A 23,539-nucleotide genomic window follows, 5' to 3' on the forward strand; every position below is an offset into this window, starting at 1 on the left:
TTGGTATGGGTCTGTGAGCCTTGTGCTTTAACCTGCTTGCAAACACACACCACCCTGCATTGATAGTGGAAATGAAATCAAATGAAAGTGAAACTTGATGACATACTCAAGAGTCCTTATTACCTCAATAATTTATCATGTGCCATGTATTACAGCCGCTATCCTTCGTGAGGATGTGACATTCCAAATCTTTTGTCTTGCTGCATAAAATTATCCCTTTAAGCAAGTCTTAACTAGTAACATTCAAACATTAATATATTTGTTGTTTGAATGCAGTATTAAATGCTGGGTCGATTGGAGGGATGTTTACAAACCGCAACCATTTAATTGCAGGGGCATATTTGGAGTAACTTCATCACGAGCTGGATTTCTGTGTGTATTACAATCAGGAAGCACTCATTTTGCGTATCTGTGTATTGCCATTGTGTATTCAATCACAGCCGATCTCCCCTTGCTTAATTTGGAGATTTCTGTTTGCAGTATTATTGCATCCTTGCATCCTTACACTTTTCAGCCTCTAATGACGGACTGTACTTTGTATACAGTATTTCTGTTAATGTACATCTTGATCCATCTTCAAAACAAACTATGCTGCTATTGTCTTTAATGCCATCAAAGCAGTTTGGCACCAACCACCGGGGACATATGACATATCCTTTTTTTAAGCACAGGCACTTCAGATACAGCAAATGTGATTTTGACTCCTTCGCGTGTGGGAAGATACCAAAATATCTTGGAGAAAACCCACGCAAATATTTTTCAATGTAAAAATCAACTGATCACTTTACCATGTGGTGCAGCAGATAAAAAAAAACAAAAACCATAGATGCCATTATTACCATTATGATGATTATAATGACGCTGATTATTATTATTGGGCAATAGAGAGGGTTGTGTCAGGAAGCATGGCCTGCTACAGGAGGTGCTACAACATTTCTACACGGGTGTCATCGAATCCATCCCGTGTTCTTCCATCACCGTTTGGTTCGGGCCGCCACAAAAATGTGGACGGCGGAAAAAAAAAATCATTGGCCTACCCACTCTCGAGGACTTGCACACTACAAGAATCCAAAAGAGGGCGCGGAAAATCCTACTGGACCCTCCGCACCCTGCCCACCACCTTTTTCCAGCTACTCCCCTCAGGCAGGCACTACCGATCCATGCGCACCAAATCCAGCAGACATTGAAACAGCTTCTTCCACCAAGCCATTAACGCTTTAAACAGTAACCCAAATAGAACTGTATAGTGCCTCTTTGCAATGTTTTGATGATGATACTAGTGCAGCGTGTTCTACCGGAAACAAATTTCTTGTGTGTTCTACATACTTGGCAATAAAGATGATTCTCATTCTCATTCTGATTCTGAAGGGCATCCGACGTAAAAAAAAATGCCAAAATAAATATGCAAATCAAACCTCAGAATCCCGGATCAGTCGAGTCCCGGGTTAACAATGACCATTGGCCAATTGACCAATGGCCATTGGCGCTGTTGACCATCAGGGTGCCAATGGAAAATGGACGACTGTTGGTCGAAATAGGAGAGGAGGGAGGTGTGCCCATAGCAAAAGACATGGATGTTGTCAAAGAGGACATGAAGGTAGCTGTTGTGAGAGAAGAGCATGCACAAAACCGGGTTAGATGGAGGACACTGTTTCACTGTGGCGACCCCTGAAGGGAAAAGCCGAAAGGAAAAGAAGATTATTATTATTATTATTGTTGTGCAAAATCAAATGGGATTTCAGAGATTTTTTTTCCCCACTGAAAGCAACATCAACTCTCTCCCGCTTCATATCAGCACGTGACTTCTAATAATGTCTCCTTCCTCTCCTGGTGACATGGGATGTACGATTAGTTGTGTCATTCTGCTTAGCCCAGCAGAATCGAGGCTCCCCGAAGCGTAAATTGACCCCTTGATGCCTAAAGTCAGCTGAAGCACATGGTTTGTGGTCTTGCTCCACAAAATGTTTTTCTATTCAATAAATGAATTCTAGATGTGTGCTGAAAAAATGATATACGGGGCATTTCTGCATTTTAGTGAATGTGTGGAGAGAATGTTGCAAAAGGGGCTGCTGTATGAGTTGAGGCAGAGTGAGCTATCAATAGCCTCCTGTTGACAGTAGACTTGCAGCCTGATTTAACTGTGAGGATCTTCCAAAATGTCTATTTTACAATAGGAGAGACACTGTAGACATTTCTAAGTATGGATGAGTCATATACATGGAGATGCCAATAATAGGAAAATATTGCCTTCAGATACGAGTCTCCCACTGAAGCACGTTTAAAACATATAAAATTAAAACAACTGTACTGTATTGCTAAATAGAGGAGAGGGTCTCCCCTCCAACCCACATTTGGCTATGAGCACTTTTCTGGAGGTCACATGGAGCCAATCACAATGATGCTGCATTGTCATGTTGAAGAGCATGCTCATGCTCTTCAACATGAATAATGTACTGTGCACATAAGCACATTTGCTAAACTAATCATACACTGAATTATTAATGAACCAAATACGTCAAATTAAGTAAAACCACAAAATCCGGAAATACGCTTTTACCTAGATGGTAATTTAGTTTCTGGGGCCATAAGTTTTTGTTGTCATTTTTTTATAGATACAACAAATATTCCCATTTCCTTTTCATGATAAAGGAGGTGGCAGTTCTTCTTTTGGAAAGACTAGCCCCCCTTTTTTTCATCGTAATAGAAATATAGAGAGTCTTGGTGCATGTATGTTGTTTAGGATTCCAATGTGAATATTTTCATTCAAGGGTGAAATCACATTTGTTGCCTGATTTCAACATAGAAAAATATATCAAGAGGATTGTAAGTGTAAGCAGTTTGATAAAATTCATGTATTTATCATCAAGTATACTTTTCTTCTGTGTTGTCATATGAAAAGATAATGACAGATGGAAGGACCATGGGTTATTTTCACTCACAATGATTCAATCAATGTCTTTTTGGTCAGGGTCCAAGTTCCTCTGTGCCACGCACATCATCCCAGTGAAGAATGAAGAGGGTGCCGTCATGATGTTCATTCTCAATTTTGATGACATTCTGGACAAGGGCAGCAGTGACTCTGTGGAGAAGTTAGACCGTGCCTCCCCTTCTACAGCCGACCAACGTAAGTGAAAACACATATAGACTTCAGGATTAATACTAAATAGTAGGAGCCCCTCCTGAATGTCTCCTCCACAATTTTTTTTGTCATTGAACAGCTTCAATAGGCTGATTCCGGCTCCACTGGCTCATCAACCACTTCACAATATTAATTCAGCAAAATACGGTATGACATTATGATAACCATTTATTGTGATCTACTTGTCTTTCAGGGAAAAGGAAGTTCTTCCATTTCCGTTTGCCTGTTTTACCGCTTGTGGGCATCAGCAAGCAGACTCTGCCTCAGGAAGACCCCGACAACATGATGGTAGACTCTCCTTGCCACAGTGATGAGTCGCTGACAATGTGCAATGAAGTGGCAAATATCCGGGAGAACTGGTGTCATCCAAAGCCTAATGACACAAATACCCTTACTGTCCCAAGTTTTTGTTCCACACCAGTTTCTGGCCCTTTGGATCACTCGTCTCCCAAAAGTCCTTGGGACAGATTATACCCAGATGAGGTTTCTGTCCAGTTTCCCGACAAGAGACAGGAGGCCACATTTATTGCTACTCCTCCAATCCCAGGCCTCACTCCAACTGCATCCAAAGAGAGCGTATGCAGTATTCGTAGAGCCTCTTCCCTCTATGACGTTGAAGGTTTCACACCCAACTCCAGGATGGCCTTCAGGGATCGGCACGCCAGCGAAGGTAGGACTCGACATGTACGACTGTACCACTGCAACAAATGTATACTGTATATCGTGTTCCTTTACTCTATTGACTCATTCACTGCCATTCACAATTTTTTCGTGAATTGAAAATATGACGTAGAGCGGCATTCCCGAATTTGTTTGGGTTTTGTTTGTTTTTTTGTTAGGGTGCCGATAAAGCGCTGACCATGGCCTCTGGCACTGTTTTTTTCCCATCCCACAAGGGGGCAGCATTTCCCTTTTTTCCATGTTAGCGATTTGTTCCAGCTTCAGTTGTTGTTAAAGCGCTATATAAACCCCGCTCTCATTTCAAGCTCATTTAACTCCATTCCCATAACTTTAGGAATAAACCATTTTCTGATGAAAGAAGAGAGTCTAAGGTTTCTTACGCTGCATTCGATGTTTATGTAGTCTTAAAACTCAATATTCTGTGGGTCCTGGAATTCGAGTGACAATGACAAAATCCCTGGCATTGGAGCGAACACGTTTTTGCACATCTAGCAGTGAATGAGTTCACCCCTGCTTCTGTAACAATTAAATTACCATAATATCCAACATGGTGCGTTGTGGTCAGATCAAATTTTCATACATGGAAGAAAAGAAGCTCCACCCTTCTCACGTCTTCTCCTCTCCTTGTCCCCTGTCCACCTTCTCCATTATTAATTGCTGCTAAAACAGACAATGGCCGCAATATGAAAGGTAACAAGGGAAATCTTCCTGCATCTTCATTTCATCGAATTTCTAATACATCTTTTGGTGAACACACATACAGTTCACAATGAACGCCTGCTTCCTGCATGGGCTGCAGTGAATGAAAAAAGAATTCTTTGCATGACCTTGTGTTCAAGTAAATACATCAGATTTAGTCAAATTACCGTCACTTGATATCAGAGTGGTTGATTTTGGGAAAAGAAAAAAAATAACTTTTTTTTTGACTTTGGAGAGGGCAACAAGTTAGATGAGTGGTTAGCATGTCAACTCCGGCCGGGTTCAATTCCAACTGCGGCTGTGTGAAGTTTGCATGTTCTCCAAAGGCCTGCATGGGTTTTTTCGGGTCCTCCAGTTTCCTGCCACATTCCAAAAACATGAATGGCAAGCTGACTGAACACTGCAAATTGTCCCTAGGTGTAAGTGTGAGAGTGAATGTGTGTTTGTGTGTACCCTGTGACTGGCTGGCAAATCGGTTCAGGGTGTCCCCCGCCTAGCGCCTGAAGAGTAGCTGGGACAGCCTCCAGCACCACCCAGCATGACTAAAAATATCAGAATAAAGCAGTCTGGACAATAAATTAAGGAATAAATTATGGATAAGTCTGTCATCTTGTACAAGCAATATTGTAAAATGTTGGCGCGTCTGGCTGCTCATTATTATTATTATTATTATTATTATTATACATTTGAAAAAAAATCTGAACTGTACTGAATTTTACTTTGTTAGACACCAGTAGGTCAGTGCGCTGTTCATGATCAATGATATAACTTTAAAAATTGGCAGTGTGATGGCTACTCGCTATATTGCCACTCCTCCCACCCCCTTCACTTCTAGAGCCGCACATTTGGATGGCCGGTAGTATGGCTTTCTGTGTTTTTCCTTGCCCCGCGTTTGTCCTTACAGTTGGATAGAAGCTGTGCATGCATATTTCATCCTCAATTGTTTGTCCTTGCTCTCCCGTACCCTCAATGCTGATATTTTGTGTTCTTGGTGGCAGCAGGAGTGTGACGGGTGACAATGTGGGGCGGTTGTTTGTCAGTGTGATGGTGAAGTGCTGAATATTGTGGAGACGTGCGATCAGATTACAGTGGTACCAAAAAAAAAAGAAAAGAAAAAAAGCGACTCAAAACCAAATTTAATTGTGTTCTACCGTACTACTGTATTGCTTTATCAGCTTCTGCCGCAATCAATCCACCACAAAGGGGCTGAACTTGTAGCCAAGAAAAATGTCAAAGCTGCCAAAGCTGTCTAACCTTGACGGTTGGCTCAAAGTGACAGATGTTGCATCGTCCGCAACGTGATGTGATTGAATTCGCGTCATTTGTCACACCCAGTCTCATTTTAATCACAGATGAACGCCGGACTATCCTCTGATGTGCCCGCTTTGGTTCATTTCTTCAGGACCTCTCATTCAGATCAGATCAAGTCTGCTGTGCTCCACCTCCGACTCCAATCTCAACAAGTACAGCACAATCGACAGGATTCCCCTCATCACTCTAAACTTCTCGGAGACCAACGTTGAGAAGAGATGCCCCTCACCGTCATCTTCTAACAAAACTGTGATTGCACCCAAGGTCAAAGACCGCACACACAATGTCACGGATAAGGTTACACAGGTAAATATTAAGTTGTTCCTACTTGAGTTCAAGATTCACTGTCATGGTTTGTCTTCAGTGCCGCCATGTGTTAAGATGTTGGTGTACATAACAGGTGTCAAAGTCTAGGCTCGGGGCCAAATATGGCCCGCCACATTATTTTATTCGGACTGTAAAAGCAAATCAAACTTGTGAAATTCCACGATGCTTGCTGAAGTCTGAAACATAATGTCAAATTGTCGTATTGCACCACAATACCAGTCATTATTCTTGACTTCAGATTTGAAAACTAGTTATTCATTAATTTGAATTTGATGAAACATTTATTCACATGGTTTCTCCAAATTCATAACGGCCATCGAGAGAAAACTGTAAGTACAATGTGACCCGTGGCAAAAAAATTACTTTGACACCCCTGGTGTACAGGCTTGGAAAGCAGATGGAGGCGCTCGCTTCGTGCGCTGATGAAGAAGATGATGAAATTGTACGTGTCAGGTTAAAACCTTGATGGTCAAAAAAAGGGCCCTAATCATGCATCACCCTCTGCAGGTTTTATCCCTGGGTGCCGATGTGCTGCCTGAGTATAAATTCCAAACTCAACGCATGGACAAGTGCACCATTCTTCACTACAGCCCTTTCAAAGCAGTGTGGGACTGGCTCATCCTGCTCTTGGTCATCTACACGGCCATTTTCACACCTTATTCCGCCGCTTTCCTCCTCCACGACATCGAAGAGCAGAGGAGACGGGAGTGCGGCTACTCTTGCTCGCCCCTGAATGTGGTGGACTTGATGGTGGACATCATGTTCATCGTAGACATCCTCATCAACTTCCGGACCACCTATGTTAACAGCAACGAGGAGGTGGTTAGCCACCCGGGCAAGATAGCCATCCATTACTTTAAAGGCTGGTTCCTCATCGACATGGTGGCCGCCATCCCCTTTGACCTGCTTATCTTTGGTTCGGGATCTGATGAGGTGAGATGATAATTTTGACTGCGGTCAGGACAGCCTCAAGTTGAGATAGTAAAAATGTGAATGTTAACATCAATGACCCCAAAAAATAATCATAAAAAAAATAAAAAAACAAAGAGTATCATCTCTAAAACTGGATGTGGAAAACATATTTTTGTCACGATTTGCAAGGTGGTGGTGGTCAACCCCAAAAAAGGAGGCAGGAGGGAGGAACAGGGTGTATTTGACAAATTGTATTAAATCGTCAGCAGGAACAAAATCTCAAACAACAAAGTCATCAGAACACAAAGGTCCAAAGTAGCAAACAAAACCATGACTAACCTGACAGGGTGAAACAAACAATGACCGATATGTAACTTTCTCCACTGCGAGACTAATTAAGGCAAATCCAATCCAAATCCAATCCAATACTGAATGGTCGTGCCAGGGGTCCTTTAAACTGCTACTGATTAAAACGACCAACACCTGTGCAGCTGCAGGCAGGGCCTGACAATGCCACCCGTTGGTCGCAAACCAAAACGTGACAATTTTTAACAAGCCAGAGCTTACTTTTCTGAGAGGCGCTCAAAACAGAGCCCATGTAAAAACGACCTTTCAAAAAAAAAAAACAACTCAGTTGTCACGTAGAGCGACATCTTAGAACACGAGTTCTAAGATGCCCAGGGGCCAAATCTAGCCCGTCGCCTCATTGTATTCGGCCCGCAAAAGCAAATCAAGCATGTCAAGTGCCATGATGCTTACGAAAATCCGAACCAAATTTTCAAATTGTCCCATGTAAACCACAATAAGTCACTATTTTGAACTTCAAATTTGAAAAACCAGTTATTTATTAATTTGTTGTGCGCTCTAAAAGTAATATGTGGAGGGGATTCAACATTCCCCAATTTCTTCCCCAATTTCTTCCCCAATTTCATAACGGCCCCCGAGAGGAAACCGCAAGTACAAACATGGCCCGCGGCAAAAAATGAGTTTGGCACACTTGTCTGAGAACATGATAGAAAGAGCGGCACTTTCTCGTAAATTGCTGAGGCATGAATCATTTTTCTTGTCGTTTGAAATTGTTTTGAGCCATCAACGCTGTCCTTGTGTTGCAGACCACCACCCTAATTGGTCTGCTGAAGACGGCCCGCCTCCTGCGTCTGGTGCGCGTCGCCCGCAAGCTGGACCGCTACTCCGAGTACGGCGCCGCTGTGCTAATACTGCTGATGTGTATCTTTGCCCTAATCGCTCATTGGCTGGCCTGCATCTGGTATGCCATCGGCAATGTGGAGAAGCCTTATTTGGAGCACAAAATTGGCTGGCTCGACAACCTGGGCTTGTCCATAGGTGACTCTCTTATTCGTTATATTAGAGGAAACCTTTGACATTTTATCATACAATGTTTTTTTTTGATCGTAGGGAAAAAGTATAACTACAGCGACCCAGATTCAGGGCCGTCCATCAAAGACAAGTATGTCACTGCACTGTACTTCACCTTCAGCAGTCTGACCAGTGTGGGCTTTGGCAACGTCTCCCCCAACACCAACTCAGAGAAGATCTTTTCCATTTGCGTCATGCTCATTGGATGTAAGTGGCTTCAGAAGAATTCTCTCATTATCTTCCACTATCAACATTCTCTCAGATGTGTTATTGGAAAACGGGGGTATTAATTCACCATTTTCTGTAATATTTGAAGAAAAACGTTTTAGGCCATACATTTCTGCTCATTCTTGAGTGCACTGCATTGACTCTAGATGGTCATGCTTTATACTTCCTGCATCGCAAATAGTGATATGCACCAGAGATAATAGCGCATGCATTACAATCATGTATTAAGTAGTGTCAGGCAAAACAAAAATTATATACAGTGATACCTTGGCTTATGAACTTAATTGGTTCCCAGACAGAGTGTGTAAGGCGAAGTGTGTATCCCAAAAATTAATTTCCCATAGGAAACCATTAAAATGAGAATAATCCGTTCCCAGGTCCCCATAAAACATAATTGTCTACTTTCTAATTTTCTTAGCCTTAAAACTACACAAAATATACCTTATTGTATGTATAATAAATGTGCTATGGTATTATATTTAAAGAAATAACCTGTACTGTATAATAAAGTCAGTAAGTAAAGTTACCTTGAAGGAATGGAGTGGCCGGTTTTATCAGCATTAAACACTTGATGAGGAACGTAACCTTTCACCAACTTGAGGAAGGATCCCTTGTAGGTGCTTTCTCTGTGATAATTGTATCTAGTTCGTCATCAATTGTGTTCTGTTTAGCTGGGTTGATAGCGTTTTGCATCAAATGTACAGATGGCTTGTGCGGGTAGTTTGTGGAGCCTGATTGATGGGATATTTTGACCTTGCAGTCTACACTCTCCCTTTGAACTATAAAAGTTGAAACTCACTGTCGTTTGCCTGTCTCTTAATGTTTTAACCCTCCTCCCCCCTCACTGCTGCGTTCTTGACCAATCATGTGGCTTTAACTGAAGACGGGGCGGGGACTAGAGGACACAAACAGTCAGCTGCCATTTTGTTGTTAGAACGGGCTCGTTCGCGAATGACACAGCACTCATTGAGGAAGCTCCGTGTACGGAAAAAGTTTGTAAGCCAAGGTAAAGTTCGTATGCCAAGGTAAAATTTTCGTAAATGTAACGTTCGTAAACCCAAAGGTTTGTCATCCAATGGGTTCGTAAACCGAGGTATCACTGTATTGAGCTAAAAGGTCGGACACGTCTATTTTTGCATTATTGGAAAGATTAGCGTCAAGTAAGAGGTTGAGAAATAGACTCAGACCAGTGCTCCATTTCAGATGGTGGAAAATGCATAAATCAGAATGAGAAAGCCTTTAATATTCCCACAATGGGGAAATTTGTAATCGACAGCAGCAACATTGAAAGGGGTGCGGGTGGGTCAAAAACAAAAAAAAGGATTGCATGTACAAAAAAAAATTACAGAAGACTGAACTGTACAACTGCACAAAAATGTTTCATAAAAGGAACTGTACATAGTGCAAAGTATAACAAAACAGTATTAAGCATATATGGTATATGTAACTATTTTACTCTACATAGGGAATGTTATTTTTCAACCGCCAAAAGGAGAAGGAAAGGACAAAGCAACTTGTCACAGCAACTTGTTTCGGTTTCCGCTAAGTATTCATGAATCATATTAATCGACCAAGGTTGTAACTTTTGTAACTGGTTGAGATAATCCAAAGTTTAAAGTGAAACCTTTGGCAGGCAGCCACTAGCGTGCTCCTTCGGTATGACAAAAGCACTGATACATTTTGCATTCCATTCACCATTTTGATTAAATGGATTTTTTATCAGACTATGATCCACCTCTAAACTACAGCAAGTTCAATATTGCTTGTTCCAAAAGCGCAATTTCCTTTGCCATTGTTATTGTTTTTCAGCACTTATGTATGCCAGCATCTTTGGGAATGTGTCGGCCATTATCCAGAGGTTATATTCCAGTACGGCCCGTTACCACCTACAGATGCTTCGCGTCAAAGAATTTATCCGCTTTCATCAGATCCCAAACCCACTTAGGCAGAGGCTCGAAGAGTATTTTCAGCACGCCTGGACCTACACCAATGGCATCGACATGAATATGGTAAGAGAGAAGCACATTTTCAATGTGTTTGAGAAGTAAGCAGCCTCAAGGGTGATGCTTCAAAGATGGAAAAAAATACGCTTTACAAACATTCCCTTACGTTTCCCCCTTTTTTGCGGGGACTTAAGGAATTACTTGGACAGACATTCATGGCTTGCCAATTGACATTGCAACTGCTAAATTACTGCTTGATTTTCTGTCGGCGGCTCCTGACAGCTATTCTGTTTTTTTTTGTTTCTTTGTTTGTTTCTCCCAAATAAGCCCTGTCCATCGCAATATTGTTGATAGTACAATTTTGTCTTTTTCATGTCTGCCTCATGCCAAATGGAATGGACCACTCCGGTAAGAGCAGGAGGTACTGTGTACGATTTGTTCATTAGTTAGTTGGGGCTGCATGGCTCAGGTGGTGGAATGGTCATCTCTCAACTAAAAGGTTGCAAGTTTGATCCTTGTGACAATGTCAAAGTGACCTTTAACACAATGTTGAATGATAAAACAAGGAGACGGTGGTCAAATGATTTAAAGGACAACCGACATCATTTTTTTTTGTTTCCTAACTGACATCATAAAAACGTTTTATAGCATCTAAAATACCCAGAACACGCATTCTGATATTTTTAGTCAAATGAAAAACACCAATAAAAACCGAGTTAAAGTGTACTTCAAAATGACTTCGGAGATGGCGGGTTTCAGAAGGTCCTGCCCCCTTGTTCGTGACGTCACGCCAGGACGTCTTGCCTTGCTCTAGAATCAAAACAATGGCTTCAGATTCGGAGAAGATGCTTTCTTGTTACTTTCTTCCAACTGAGGAGTGAGCATTTAGTACTGCAGTAATGTCCATCCATCCATTCATCCATTCATCCATCTTCTGCCGCTTATCCGGGGTCGGGTCGTGGGGGCAGCAGCTTCAGTAGGGAGGCCCAGACTTCCCTCTTCCCAGCTACTTCTTCTAGCTCGTCCTGGCAGATCCCGAGGCGTTCCCAGGCCAGCTGGGAGTCAAAGTCTCTCCAGCGTGTCCTGGGTCATCCCCGGGGTCTCCTGCCAGTGGGGCATGCTCGGAACACCTCACCAGGGAGGCGTCCAGGGGGCATCCTAATCCGATTCCCCGGGCCACCTCATCTGGCTCCTCTCTATGTGGAAGGAGAAGCGGCTGGACTCTGAGCCCCTCCCGGATGACCGAGCTTCTCGCCTTATCTCTAAGGGAGAGCCCGGACACCCTACGGAGAAAGCTCATTTCGGCCGCTTGCATCCGGGATCTCGTTCTTTCGGTCACAACCCATAGCTCGTGACCATAGATGAGGGTTGGGATGTAGATCGACTGGTAAATTGAGAGCTTTGCTTTTTGGCTCAGCTCCTTCTTCACCACGACAGATCGGTACAAAGTCCGTATCATAGCAGACGCCGCACCAATCCGCCTGTCAACCTTCACACCCTCATTCGTGAACAAGACTCCCAGATACTTAAAGGACAACCGACGTCTCTGGACAAGTTGTGTCCATAATTGTGTCCAAATGACTTCTACTGAGTGTATTTTACAAAGATTCCATCGCATATAGCTATATTTTACGTTTTAAGACTCGCGCTGAACATTCAGGAAGTCTTGTTTTTGAGTTGGTGACGAGTCCTCACGTTACGTCATGAAAGCCCCCCCCCCCCAGACCGACAAAAAGACACATTGTAGCAGTCCTTCATCACGTCAATGTATTTTGCTGTACTGTTTATCTGAAAACCTTGATGTTACATCCAAAAGCCGCCAGCAGAGGGAGTCCAAGCTCCATGAAAGGAATTTATCAGCCTGTGGAAACGGGCTGATTCATTCCTCAAGGGAGCTGGTTGCCATTTTTGGGTGCGACATTCCCCCCTGCCCGTTTGCCTCAATATAAGGAATTTATCAGCCTATGGAAACGGAGGTGGCCACAGGAGGTCGCCATTTTGCGCCTCTTTTCTGGTGATCGTTTCTCCCCAATGTTGCCTCAAAATGGCATGGAATAAATTCTTTAATCGATTGCAAACATGTATGCTTTCCTCTTCAGAACTATTTGAATCATATTCATAACTGGATGTGTAACAAGAAAGCATATTAACCGAATCTGAAGCCATTGTTTTTATTCTCCAGCAATGCAAGACGTCTTGGCGTGACGTCAAGAACTGGGGGCGGGACTTTCTGAAAATGCCCAATTCGCATCTCAATTTTTTGCAGATTTTGGACACTTTAAGTCATTTTTATTGGTGTTTTGCATTTGAATAAAAACAGCATACTGCATGTTTTGGGTATTTTAGATGCTATAAAACGTTTTTCTGATGTCAGTTAAAAAACAAAAAAGTGACGTCGGTTGTCCTTTAAACTCCTCCGCTTGAGGCAAGATCTCCTCCCCGTCCTGGAGACGGCATTCCACCCTTTTCCGACTGAGAACCATTGTCTCAGATTTGGAGGTGCTGATTCTCATCCCAACCGCTTCACATTCGGCTGCGAAACGCTCCAGAGAGAGTTCGCTCCGCTCTCCAACTTAAAAGCCAAATGTGGCTTTTTAACCACATCAGTGACTTCAACCACAGAGATCGGAGAGCCCATCTCAGAGTCCCCAGACACTACTTCCTCCAAGGAAAGCATGTTGGTGGAGTTGAGGAGGTCTTCGCTCTGCCCACCGGTACACGACGTCCCGAGTCGAGGTCAGCAGCACCCCATCCTCACTGTACACAGTGTTAGTGGTGCACTGCTTTCCCCTCCTGAGACGCCGGATGGTGGGCCAGAATTACCCCGAAGCGGTCCGGAAGTCGGCTTCCATGGCCTCACCGAACTCTTCCCATGCCCGAGTTTTGGCCTTGGCGACAACCGAGGCTGCATTCTGCTTGGCTAATCGATACCTGTCAGTCCCACAGGCCATATAGGCCCGGTAGGACTCCTTCTTCAGCTTGACGGCATCCCTTACTACTGGTGTCCACCAGCGAGTAATAAATAATAAATATAATAAATACCTTGTGACTTCAGGAAACTTAAGAAATACTGTCATTAAACTGTTCGAATTTTTACTATTAATGTGTGGATTCATGATAACCTTATAAAATTGCAATATTCTTTGCTATTGTTGCTAGCTTCGGCACTGCCCAACCTTTCTTGAAGATGTCCATCTATTCTTGACATGTCCGTCTTGAAAATGGCTTTAACAGTAAATCTGCAACCCAATCCATTTCTTCTCCTCCTTCAGACATTGTGGGTTGACAAAACCGCTATTAAATCAACACAAAAATATATTTGCTCTTGCAGCTCTCTACCAAAACAGTGTGCTAGCTCTGGCCAGTATGCTTTTATCACTAGCGGCTTATGATACTATGAATGGCTAGTGACTACCCAATCATGTGACTAACCAATCATAGTTTGTGAAAACTGACTTTTCCAAGCAGGCCTTGGGGTGCCAACTTGAAATCTGAATATCTAATTTAAAACAGTAATACAACTATTGAATAGTATACAACAGTATGTATACAACTATTGAAATCTGAATGGTTGAAGCAACAGTTTCATCGGCACTTATTTTGTGCTCCAAGGCCTGCAGAACTGATTGTGAAACCACCCAGGTCGATTTCTGACCCTGGTTACAAATGACGGCTGAAATGTGATTGATTAAATGTTCGAATACAAAAACAGAGACCTGGAAGCAGCACAACAGTGGGAAAGCAATGAAAGGAAGCTGAAAAACAATTTGGAATTTTTAAGAAGAATTCATGGACAAAATATAATTCACATTAGTCTGTGATTCAGATATTTTTAGGCCAGCACAGGAGGCCTTGCAGGCCCTGGTGGTCCACCACTGCGTAAAAGTAATATATTAGCACACAGGTGTCAAAGTCAAGGCCCGCGGGCCAAATCCGGCCCGCCACATCATTTTTTTTTCGGCCCGCGAAAGCAAATCAAACTTGTTAAATTCCATGATGATTGCTAAAATCTGAGCCAAAATTTCATATTTTTGGATGTAAACCACAATAAAAGTCATTATTCTTGACTTCAGATTTGAAAACGAGTTATTCATTAATTTGCTGTGTGCTCTATATGTAATATTTGAAGGGATTTAAACATTCTAATGGCTTCCCCAAATTCATAACGGCCCTCGAGAGGAAACCATAACTACAATGTGGCCCGCGGCAAAAAATGACTTTGACACCCCTGCATTAGCATATTAGCATCACTCTGGTGGTGGTTTACAGGGGGTTACATTTAAAATGTCTTGTTTAGTTGTGTCCGGTTCTAGCTTAAAGTTTTTGAAAATATTATATTAGCATGATGCTATGAGCGATAAAACCCCCAAGTGTTTCTTTTTGATACTTCAGCCAGTATGTATAGGATGTAACATAATACAGCCATGACAAGAGCAAATGTACTGTAAATTCATTCTTTTTATTATAATTCTCCACTCAGTTATAATAAAAAGCAGTCACTTCAAAAGGTAATGGTCACAGAGCTCACACACAAATCTACTTTTATTTTGAGTTGTTTCAAGAGTAATTTGGTCATTGTCTTGCTAAATGCAATCAAATATATTTTCCAGTGTCTCAGCCATCAGAGTTATGTCTGAAACTGTTTCCGCAACGTTGACAAGGGGATCCCAGTCCTGCACTCGCTCTCATCACAAATATTTCTGCTTTTAGGTCCTGAAGGGTTTCCCAGAGTGCCTCCAGGCAGACATCTGCCTTCACCTCAACAAGAACCTCCTGCAGGGCTGTAAGGCCTTCCGCGGCGCCACCAAAGGTTGCCTGCGAGCCCTGGCCATGAGGTTCAAGACCACACACGCACCACCTGGGGACACACTGGTCCATGGCGGAGACGTGCTCAGAATGCTATATTTTGTCACACGTGGCTCCATTGAGATCCTCAAAGAGGATGTTGTCGTAGCCATTTTGGGTGAGTTTGTTGTTTGTTTCAAATGTCATGTCAGCATTTATATACTGTATACAAACTAGCATAGAAAAAAAAGATTAAAAAAAACGTTATTGTGTTACCTTTACTGATAAATGAAGTCCAAGTCTCTCTGTCTCAATGGAGATCACTGCCAGTGAGGAAAGGCTTCCTTGATCAGTCCTGTTCCGACTGTATGTTTTCAGTCTTTTGTGCTGAGAATGACCACTCCACTGATGCTGTAGTAGCTGGAACAGTGAGCACGAGCTGGAGCAACTTTGTCGCTTCAGGGAATAGTTTCAATAAGATCCTTCTTGGCCAAAAAGCTTCGAAGCTGTCCAGGAGATTTACATTCATCCCTCACCGTTTGTGAGCTATACATTCCAGTGTTGGTCTTCCTTTAATTATTATCTCCTGCTTCGATGGAAAGTCCAGTTTAGAAAATTCTTTTATTTAGACATGTAATCCCCCATTCTGAAAATAAGGCCAAGCAACACGAAAAAAATGACTGGACGGTTGTACTTAACTTGCTAACTGTTTACTGTAGCTTGCTCTCACTAATTATATTATTCTGCAGCCGAGGAGTCGCAAGAAGAATCTCTAATCACCAGCGTCCCCTGTCATGAGGCAGGAGAACTGTGTGCCTCACCTATGCACACAGTTTTGATAAAAATAAAATAAAATAAACGCTGTACAGTGTTTATAATGTACAGTGATTGTACATTATATACACCAGCTAAATTGTAGAAATTTAGTTCATATACTAAAAGCTTTTGAACACTTTGAATCGCGATATGCAGAGGGACAGCTATACGGTCTCACTGCAGAGCAAGCCAGCATAGTTAGCATAGTCATTGCGCTATCCATGGTGGGGCTCAGCCGGCTGCTGCCTCACCGCTCGTCTTCACTTAGTATTAGAACAGTAAATGTGAAAATTCAGCGATTTTGAAAAAAAATCAAAAAATGGTGAAGTTAAATGGAAAAGAACTTTAAAGTACAAATCACTAAATAAATATAACTGTTTAATGTATTTTTTCAATTGCTAGTTCCACGATGCCTCCCCTAACTGCACGTCACTGGTCTGAAGTTATCTCCCGCAAGTTGTCTTGTGTGAACTTAGAACACTTTGACGTTTATGATAGCAAAAAGCTAATTTGGTAGCCAAAACTGTTTTGGCTTGTTTCTTAAGATTCACCCAATTTCACACAAATGCGGAAGTTAGAGACTGAAATCTTGTTGTGATCGTAAAGATGCTCAAGTGATTGACATGTGACCAACTTCCTGACCGGATGCGCTTGTCACCCGCAGGGAAGAGCGATATCTTTGGCGAAATGATCCACCCGTACGGCAAGCCGGGAAAATCCTGCGCCGATGTGCGGGTGCTAAGCTATTGCGAATTGCACACCATCCAGCGGGGGGAACTTTTGGAGGTGCTGGACATGTATCCAGAATTTGCTGACCATTTCATGACAAACCTGGAGCTGACCTTCGACCTCTGTGAAGAAAATGCCAAGGTGTGGGTACTATTCACAAAGTACGAGATAGAACAAGCCTAGTTTAAAACCCGAATTTCAAATTCGAACTCTTGTTACAGACCCTGATTTGAAATCTTAGTTTGAAACCATAACCCTTGATTGAAGCCCAAATAGTTGTTTGACTACTTTCAAACCATAACTCTGGTTTGAAACCTTGACCATGGTTTCAAACTGTAACCTTAGTTTGAAACCTTAACCCTACATTTAAACCATAAGCGCAATTTGAAATCCGAACGCAAAAGCCAGACCCTAGTTTCAAACCCTAATTTGAAACCCGAACCCTACTTTGACACCCTAACCCTAGTTTTATATCCCAAACCTAGTTTCAAACCACAACTGCAGTTTAAAAGTCTAACTGTCTTTCAAGTGCCCAACCCGATTTTAAAATAATAACACTAATTTGAACCCATAATAACTGAAACCGTTATTTGCAACCCTGTGGCTAATTTGAAACCCTAACTCTAGTTTGAAACCAAAAAACCTTAGTTTGTAACCCACAACCCCAACCCAAGTTAAAAACACTAACTCGGTTTGAAACCTCAACCCCAGTCTGAAACCCTCATTTGAAACTCTAACCCAATGATTGTACCATATTTTCCAATATATAAGGCGCACCGGAGCACAAGGTGCACCCCCAATGAATGGTGCGTTCACTCAACACAGAGGGTTGTATCAGGAAGGGCATCCGACTTAAAAAGCCTGGCCAAAACAAACATGCGGATCAAACCTCTAAAGATGGAGGCCACTGATTTGCTGTGGCGACCCCTTCAAGGGAAAAGCCGAAAGGAAAAGAATAATAATAATAATAATAAATTTCATTTCTAAGCGCCTTACAAAATTCTCAAGGTCACTTGACAGTCACAGGATGTTTTTCTGTGGGTGAGCAGCAACACCACACGCGCCAGCGTTCACTCAACCCAGAAGTAATACAAAAAGAGAGAAAGCGAGCTAGCTAGCTAATAGACAGCTAATGGCTAGCCAGCTAGATAGCTAGCCGGCTAGGTAGCTTTTCCAAATGTAAGGCACACCACATTATAAGGTGCTACAGTACAGTAGAGACTGGGATTACACACAACTTCGATTACACACAACTTCTTCTACTTAGGAAAATTGAGTCAGTGGAGGCTGACATTTGTTGCCAGAGACTCTTGTGCCTCAATATTACTTCACATATAAGGCGCACCTGCAAATAAGGCGCAGGGTCATATATTGAAGAAAATCAGGAATTTTGAGGGTGCCTTATACAGTACACTGGAAAATACGGTAATTGAATCTTGGGGCAATCACATCGTGTCGACCAATGTCTTTGAAGAATATGACATTAAAAGCAAGACATTTGGTCCATTCTGTCATTGTCATTTTGTCTTCCCAAAGTAAGAGCGACCAACATTTTAACACTTGTCGCACTTCTCTCAGCTCCTTATCAACGTGGTTTGTTAACTAGCCCCTTTTGACAGGCACCGTACCCGCAAGACGACAGTTCATGCGTGGAGCCTCAAAGGAGAAAAATGTCATACATGAACAAATCTTCTTCTGGTATGTTCAGACTGATTCTTTTTCTTTCCTTCTAGTTGTTGTCAGTGCCACATCAGTTTGTTCAGTGGGTCAAACCAGCACATTCATTTCAAATCAACAAAGTGATCTGATCAAGATCCTCAATTCACCGGATCTCATTTCATCAACCACTGTCAACCTTTTGTCTCGACTCCCCTGAAAGGACAACCGACGTCACTTTTTTGTTTCCTCCATCCATCCATCTTCTGCCGCTTATCCGGGGTCGGGTCGCGGGGGCAGCAGCTTCAGTAGGGAAGCCCAGACTTCCCTCTCCCCAGCCACTTCTTTTTCTTTTTTTTTTTGTTTCCTGACATCAGAAAAACGTTTTATAGCATCTAAAATACCCAAAACCTGCAGTATGATATTTTTATTCAAATGCAAAACACCAATAAAAATGACTTAAAGTGTCCAAAATCTACAAAAAAATTGAGCTGCGAATTGGGCATTTTCAGAAAGTCCCGCCTCCAGTTTGTGACGTCACGCCAAGACGTCTTTCATTGCTGGAGAATCAAAACAATAGCTTCAGATTCAGAGAATATGCTTTCTTGTTACACATCCAGTTATGAATATGATTCAAATAGTTCTGAAGATGAAAACATACATGTTTACAATCGATTAAATAATTTATTCCGTGCCATTTTGAGGCTACATTGAGGGGAAATGTTTCACCCAAAAAGAGGCAGAAAATGGCCACCGAGCTCCTGTGATGAATGAATCAGCCCGTTTCCACAGGGTGATAAATTCTTTAAATGGAGCTTGGACGCCGTCTTCTGGGTCTTTCTGGTGCAACACAGATCAAACAGAGTTTTCAGATCAAACAAGCATTGACGTGATGGAAGGACAGCTACAATGTGTCCTTTTTTTCCAGTCAGGGGCGTTCCTTCAGTGACGTCACGTACGGACTCGTCACCAACTCAAAAACAAGACTTCCGGAATATTCAGCATGAGTCTTAAAACGTAAAATATAACTCAGTAGAAGTCATTTGAAGCCATTTTACAAATTATGGACACAACTTGTCCGGAGACGTCAGTTGTCCTTTAAATTGTTATTTTCATAATTTGATACATTCCCAATACCTATGATTTATTCAAGGCCCTCCACCAAAGGAGCTTGCGCCAACATTCTGCCACTCCACACCGGAACAAATCACCTGCACCTTCGCCTCCTGTTCCGGAGCCGAGGAGGCAGATAAAAACAAGCAGGTAGAGATGGAGGAGGAAGAGAAAGAGAAGACGTGGTGTACCGGCGCACTGGCCTGCGATGTGCCCTCGGAGCAGCGCTGCTCTGCCAGTGGGCTCGCTGCTTCTGACAGGGGCACGCAGATGCATGCAAAAGGTGAGAGAGGACACCCCCTTATGCATCGTAATGGTAAAACCTGAGGGATACAGTAATCCCTCGCAACTTTGCGGTTCCCTTATCGCGATTTCAGTGCATCACAGACTTTTTTTCAGGGAAAAAACATTCAGAATAAAAAAAATGCCGAATGACAGAGGTTTTGTACATGGCTGTCGCTTGATTGGTTCTGACATCACCCAATGACAGCACGATATCTCATGGTTTTACAGCCATGTGGATTGGCTGTGCATCTTCTCAGCCCCGCCCAGCACCCCCTTCTCTGTTATTATTATCCATACCTGCCAACTACTCCGATTTTTCCGTAAAAACTACGGTTTGCATTATCCCATTCCGGGTTACGGGTTAATCATGAAAATTTCCGTTTCCAATAAAAACATCCAAAATCGCCAAATAATAAGTACTGTACTCAATGTATATTCAAAACAGGAGAATAGGCGACCGGCACAGTGGTAGCTGTTAGCTTCCTTTAGATGAATCGCACATGCGCTTGGTACGGGTCTTTCCTGGAATCCAGAGTAACAGCTCATTCCTGGAATCAGGATTCAAGAGTTCGCATCCTTTTTATCATTGTCGTGTAATGGCATCTGCCGGAGAAAAATCAACAAAAAGTGTGAAGAGTAAAAGAAAACTAGTGGTTTCGTGGGGAAAACTCCCAAGCATTTCCAGGAGTTAGATTTTGCTCAAGAAAAGGTGAAAATGACGCAAGTTTGAGTTACATACCTGTCAACCTTGGCTAATAGCCGCTCGTATAAATAATTACAATTCCGGTATAAAAGTTTTAGTATGCCGTACATTATTTGAAATGAAAAAAAAAATGCTAACAAGCGGAAATGCAGACAACTTACTGCGCATGCGCAATAGCCTGCATGTATTACTCGGCTTTTCTGGTTTCACAAATTGACAGGTATGATTATATAACTCTACATTGCGGATTTTCGTCTTTCGCGGATATTCCTAGTCCCCAATAACCACGAAAAACGAGGGATTACTGTAAAAAAAAAACATCGCTTGAAGTTGCATTAAAAAAAAAACAATAATAATAATACTATTTTATTTATTTCTAAGCGCCTTTCAAAACTCTCAAGGACACTTTACAGTACTTTACTATGCATGATACCGTGGGTAAACATCTAATGTCACATGAAAACTTTACCAAATAAAGAAAGTAATAAATGCGTGAGGCACAGACAGTAAAAAGATGAAGATATTTTAAAAATAATCAGAAGAGTCTTCAGTGCAAGCAAAGCAAATCTGCGTGTATAATGACAAAACATTGAGGGTTTCTCATGTTTAGTTTTATTTTATTCAATTTATTTACTTTACCTGTTGATTTTTTTGTTTGTGGGTCTGCCCAAGCCTAATTCTTGTCATCTTATGTACACAAACACCCCACGTCAGCACATGTCTGAAAGAAGTTCTACTGCAACAAGGTCAACATCAAGTTGACTGTTACCACGGTGACGCTAGTTGTTCTAAACAGAGCCTCCAGAAGACCATTGGACACATGCGGACCACCGTGTGGAGGGTAAGGAGTCACCGCTTAGGGAGAGTGACACCGATACTGATCTGAGCTACGTCGAAGTGGAGCAGCGGCTAGACAGGCTGCAACAGCACCTCAACAGGTGTGGGAAAGAAACAAAGGTCGACCAATGCCTGGTGTTATACAACGTGGTCATCAACGACCATGCATCTCCAGTTCTGTGCCGCTTTGTTCTCTTTGGACGACAGGTTGGAGTCCCAGATGACGGCCGACATACAAGCCGTCCTCCAGCTCCTCCAACGGCAAACTTCTGCCTTCCCGCCTGCCTACAGCACCGTCCAGTCTGACGCACCAGAGACTGACCATCAGGGTGTCGCTGGAGTCACATGTCCAAACGACGCCCGGATTCAATCCTACTCCACATCCACCTCTGGTAGACAAGATAAGCATTCTCATTCTGTCTGGGTGCTGGGTTCACTCACAGAAATATTGTTTTTCATTTCCTTTTGAAATACATGTTGAATTGAAAAACACTACATTATCTAGAGAAAAAAGTATTAGCTAAAAAAATAAAGACATCTCAACTTGTGGTTGCCGAATATTCTGGAGTGCAGTGTATATACGTTGTACATACAACTCATCTGAAAAATAAAATACAAATTGAGATTAAAAACTGAGATGGCTGCACCAGTGTCACCGATTAACACACTACTTTCTCCACGATAGAAACAAACTGAACCGAATTAAATTGAATTAAACATTCATCATTAGACCTCCCTAATTTGGGACCCAATTCTCCTCTAGTACTTCCTCTGACTTTGGTTCTTGGGGTTTTACAGAGCCCAGAAGAGGTCCGACCGGAAGCAAGTCCCCCACTTCCTGCGCCGCACAAAGACGCATCGAGGTGTGAGCATAGCTGAACGCTAGCAGTGGGAAAAAGGTGTCCTCTGTTGAATGAAGCCAGTGCTAGCATTGCAGCCCCGCGCTGCCCAATTTCACCAGCAGCTCAGTACCAGCGGGACTCCACGGCCGCAGCTTCTTTGAAAGTTACCCTTTTACCCGAGGACTTTCTTTTAAGTTTGACTCAGGGTCAAAGAATTTGAATATGCAAAGGCACAAAAAAGAACACTTTAATTCCCTTCCAGAATACCCTTTCCTTGTAACTTGGAAATCCTTCATACACAAACGGTCAATGCTTCCGAAACTTAATGGAGCCAAGACACAAATTTTCCCATCGGGAATTATGTCACAGCACAACCACTTGGCAAAACGAAGCACAGGTAAATTATGTACTTTCTTTCACCTAGAGAAAGGACATTCTGCTCGCTCTGTTACAATCGGGGGTTACCAGGACAAATTCACAAAACTTCTTTTGGAATAGAAGAAAATACATTTTTGTCTGCAAATTTCCCCATTGTGGGACGAATAAAGGTTTTCTGATTCTGATAACACACTGGATAATGCGGCACACCCGATCATCTCACACAGCACACTGGTTGGGAATCATCGCACTTGATCTTTAACCGATATGAAGATAATTTGGTTCAATGTATTTCTGGTACAACACTGTCAGTGACATGAAATGTGCATGTTTTTTTTGACAATATTTTGAGATTCTGACGCATGTTATCAATTCCCACAGCAGTTACGTCTGTAATTAGCAAAGTCCAATTGACTTTGGTATTGGATGGGAAACTCAAGCCTGCAGTACACTTGTTCAAGTTAATGAATTTTCCACCACAGCTTCAAGAGAACGCAAACCCACAAACAAATCGGACTTTTATTTCATGGTACGTGTTGAAAGATTTTGAACAGAGCAGCTTTTATTTCAAGCCAACTTTTTGTAACTTCCAGTTTCTGTTTCAACCTGCTGAGCATTATCCAAGCTCAGTGGATGGTGACAAGTGTTTGACATAATGAGGGCATTTCTGCTTTGCGGCTCCATTCATGGATTCTTTTTCTGGTATTTTTTTAACATCACCAAATTACTAGAACTCATCTGTCATCCAGAATTTGCAACTGTTTGCACGTTCTAAAAA

The 23,539-nt window shown here is 42.4% G+C and overlaps 1 protein-coding gene across 6 annotated transcripts in view; it reads left to right on the plus strand.

Moving 5' to 3' along the window:
• The window catches only part of LOC148903155 (voltage-gated inwardly rectifying potassium channel KCNH7-like), a 28,292-nt gene extending 4,812 nt beyond the window's left edge, over positions 1–23,480 (plus strand). The window contains exons 3-17 of one of the 6 annotated variants that reach the window (XM_088997216.1): positions 2,969–3,124; positions 3,333–3,809; positions 4,490–4,510; positions 5,922–6,136; positions 6,665–7,090; positions 8,182–8,413; positions 8,486–8,653; positions 10,484–10,683; positions 15,328–15,580; positions 16,883–17,088; positions 18,567–18,645; positions 19,757–19,999; positions 21,501–21,642; positions 21,749–21,933; positions 22,340–23,480. In XM_088997216.1, the coding sequence (XP_088853342.1) occupies positions 2,969–3,124; positions 3,333–3,809; positions 4,490–4,510; positions 5,922–6,136; positions 6,665–7,090; positions 8,182–8,413; positions 8,486–8,653; positions 10,484–10,683; positions 15,328–15,580; positions 16,883–17,088; positions 18,567–18,645; positions 19,757–19,999; positions 21,501–21,642; positions 21,749–21,933; positions 22,340–22,410 (3,074 nt within the window). In that variant the 3' untranslated portion in view covers positions 22,411–23,480. The other 5 variants (XR_016115059.1, XM_088997207.1, XM_088997223.1 and 2 more) reach the window with 5 other exon arrangements.
• The last annotated feature ends 59 nt before the right edge of the window (positions 23,481–23,539 follow it).

The sequence above is a fragment of the Hippocampus bargibanti genome, linkage group LG01, assembly GCF_051943395.1.
Source record: "Hippocampus bargibanti isolate YZ-2025 linkage group LG01, ASM5194339v1, whole genome shotgun sequence".
Classification (NCBI taxonomy): domain Eukaryota; kingdom Metazoa; phylum Chordata; class Actinopteri; order Syngnathiformes; family Syngnathidae; genus Hippocampus; species Hippocampus bargibanti.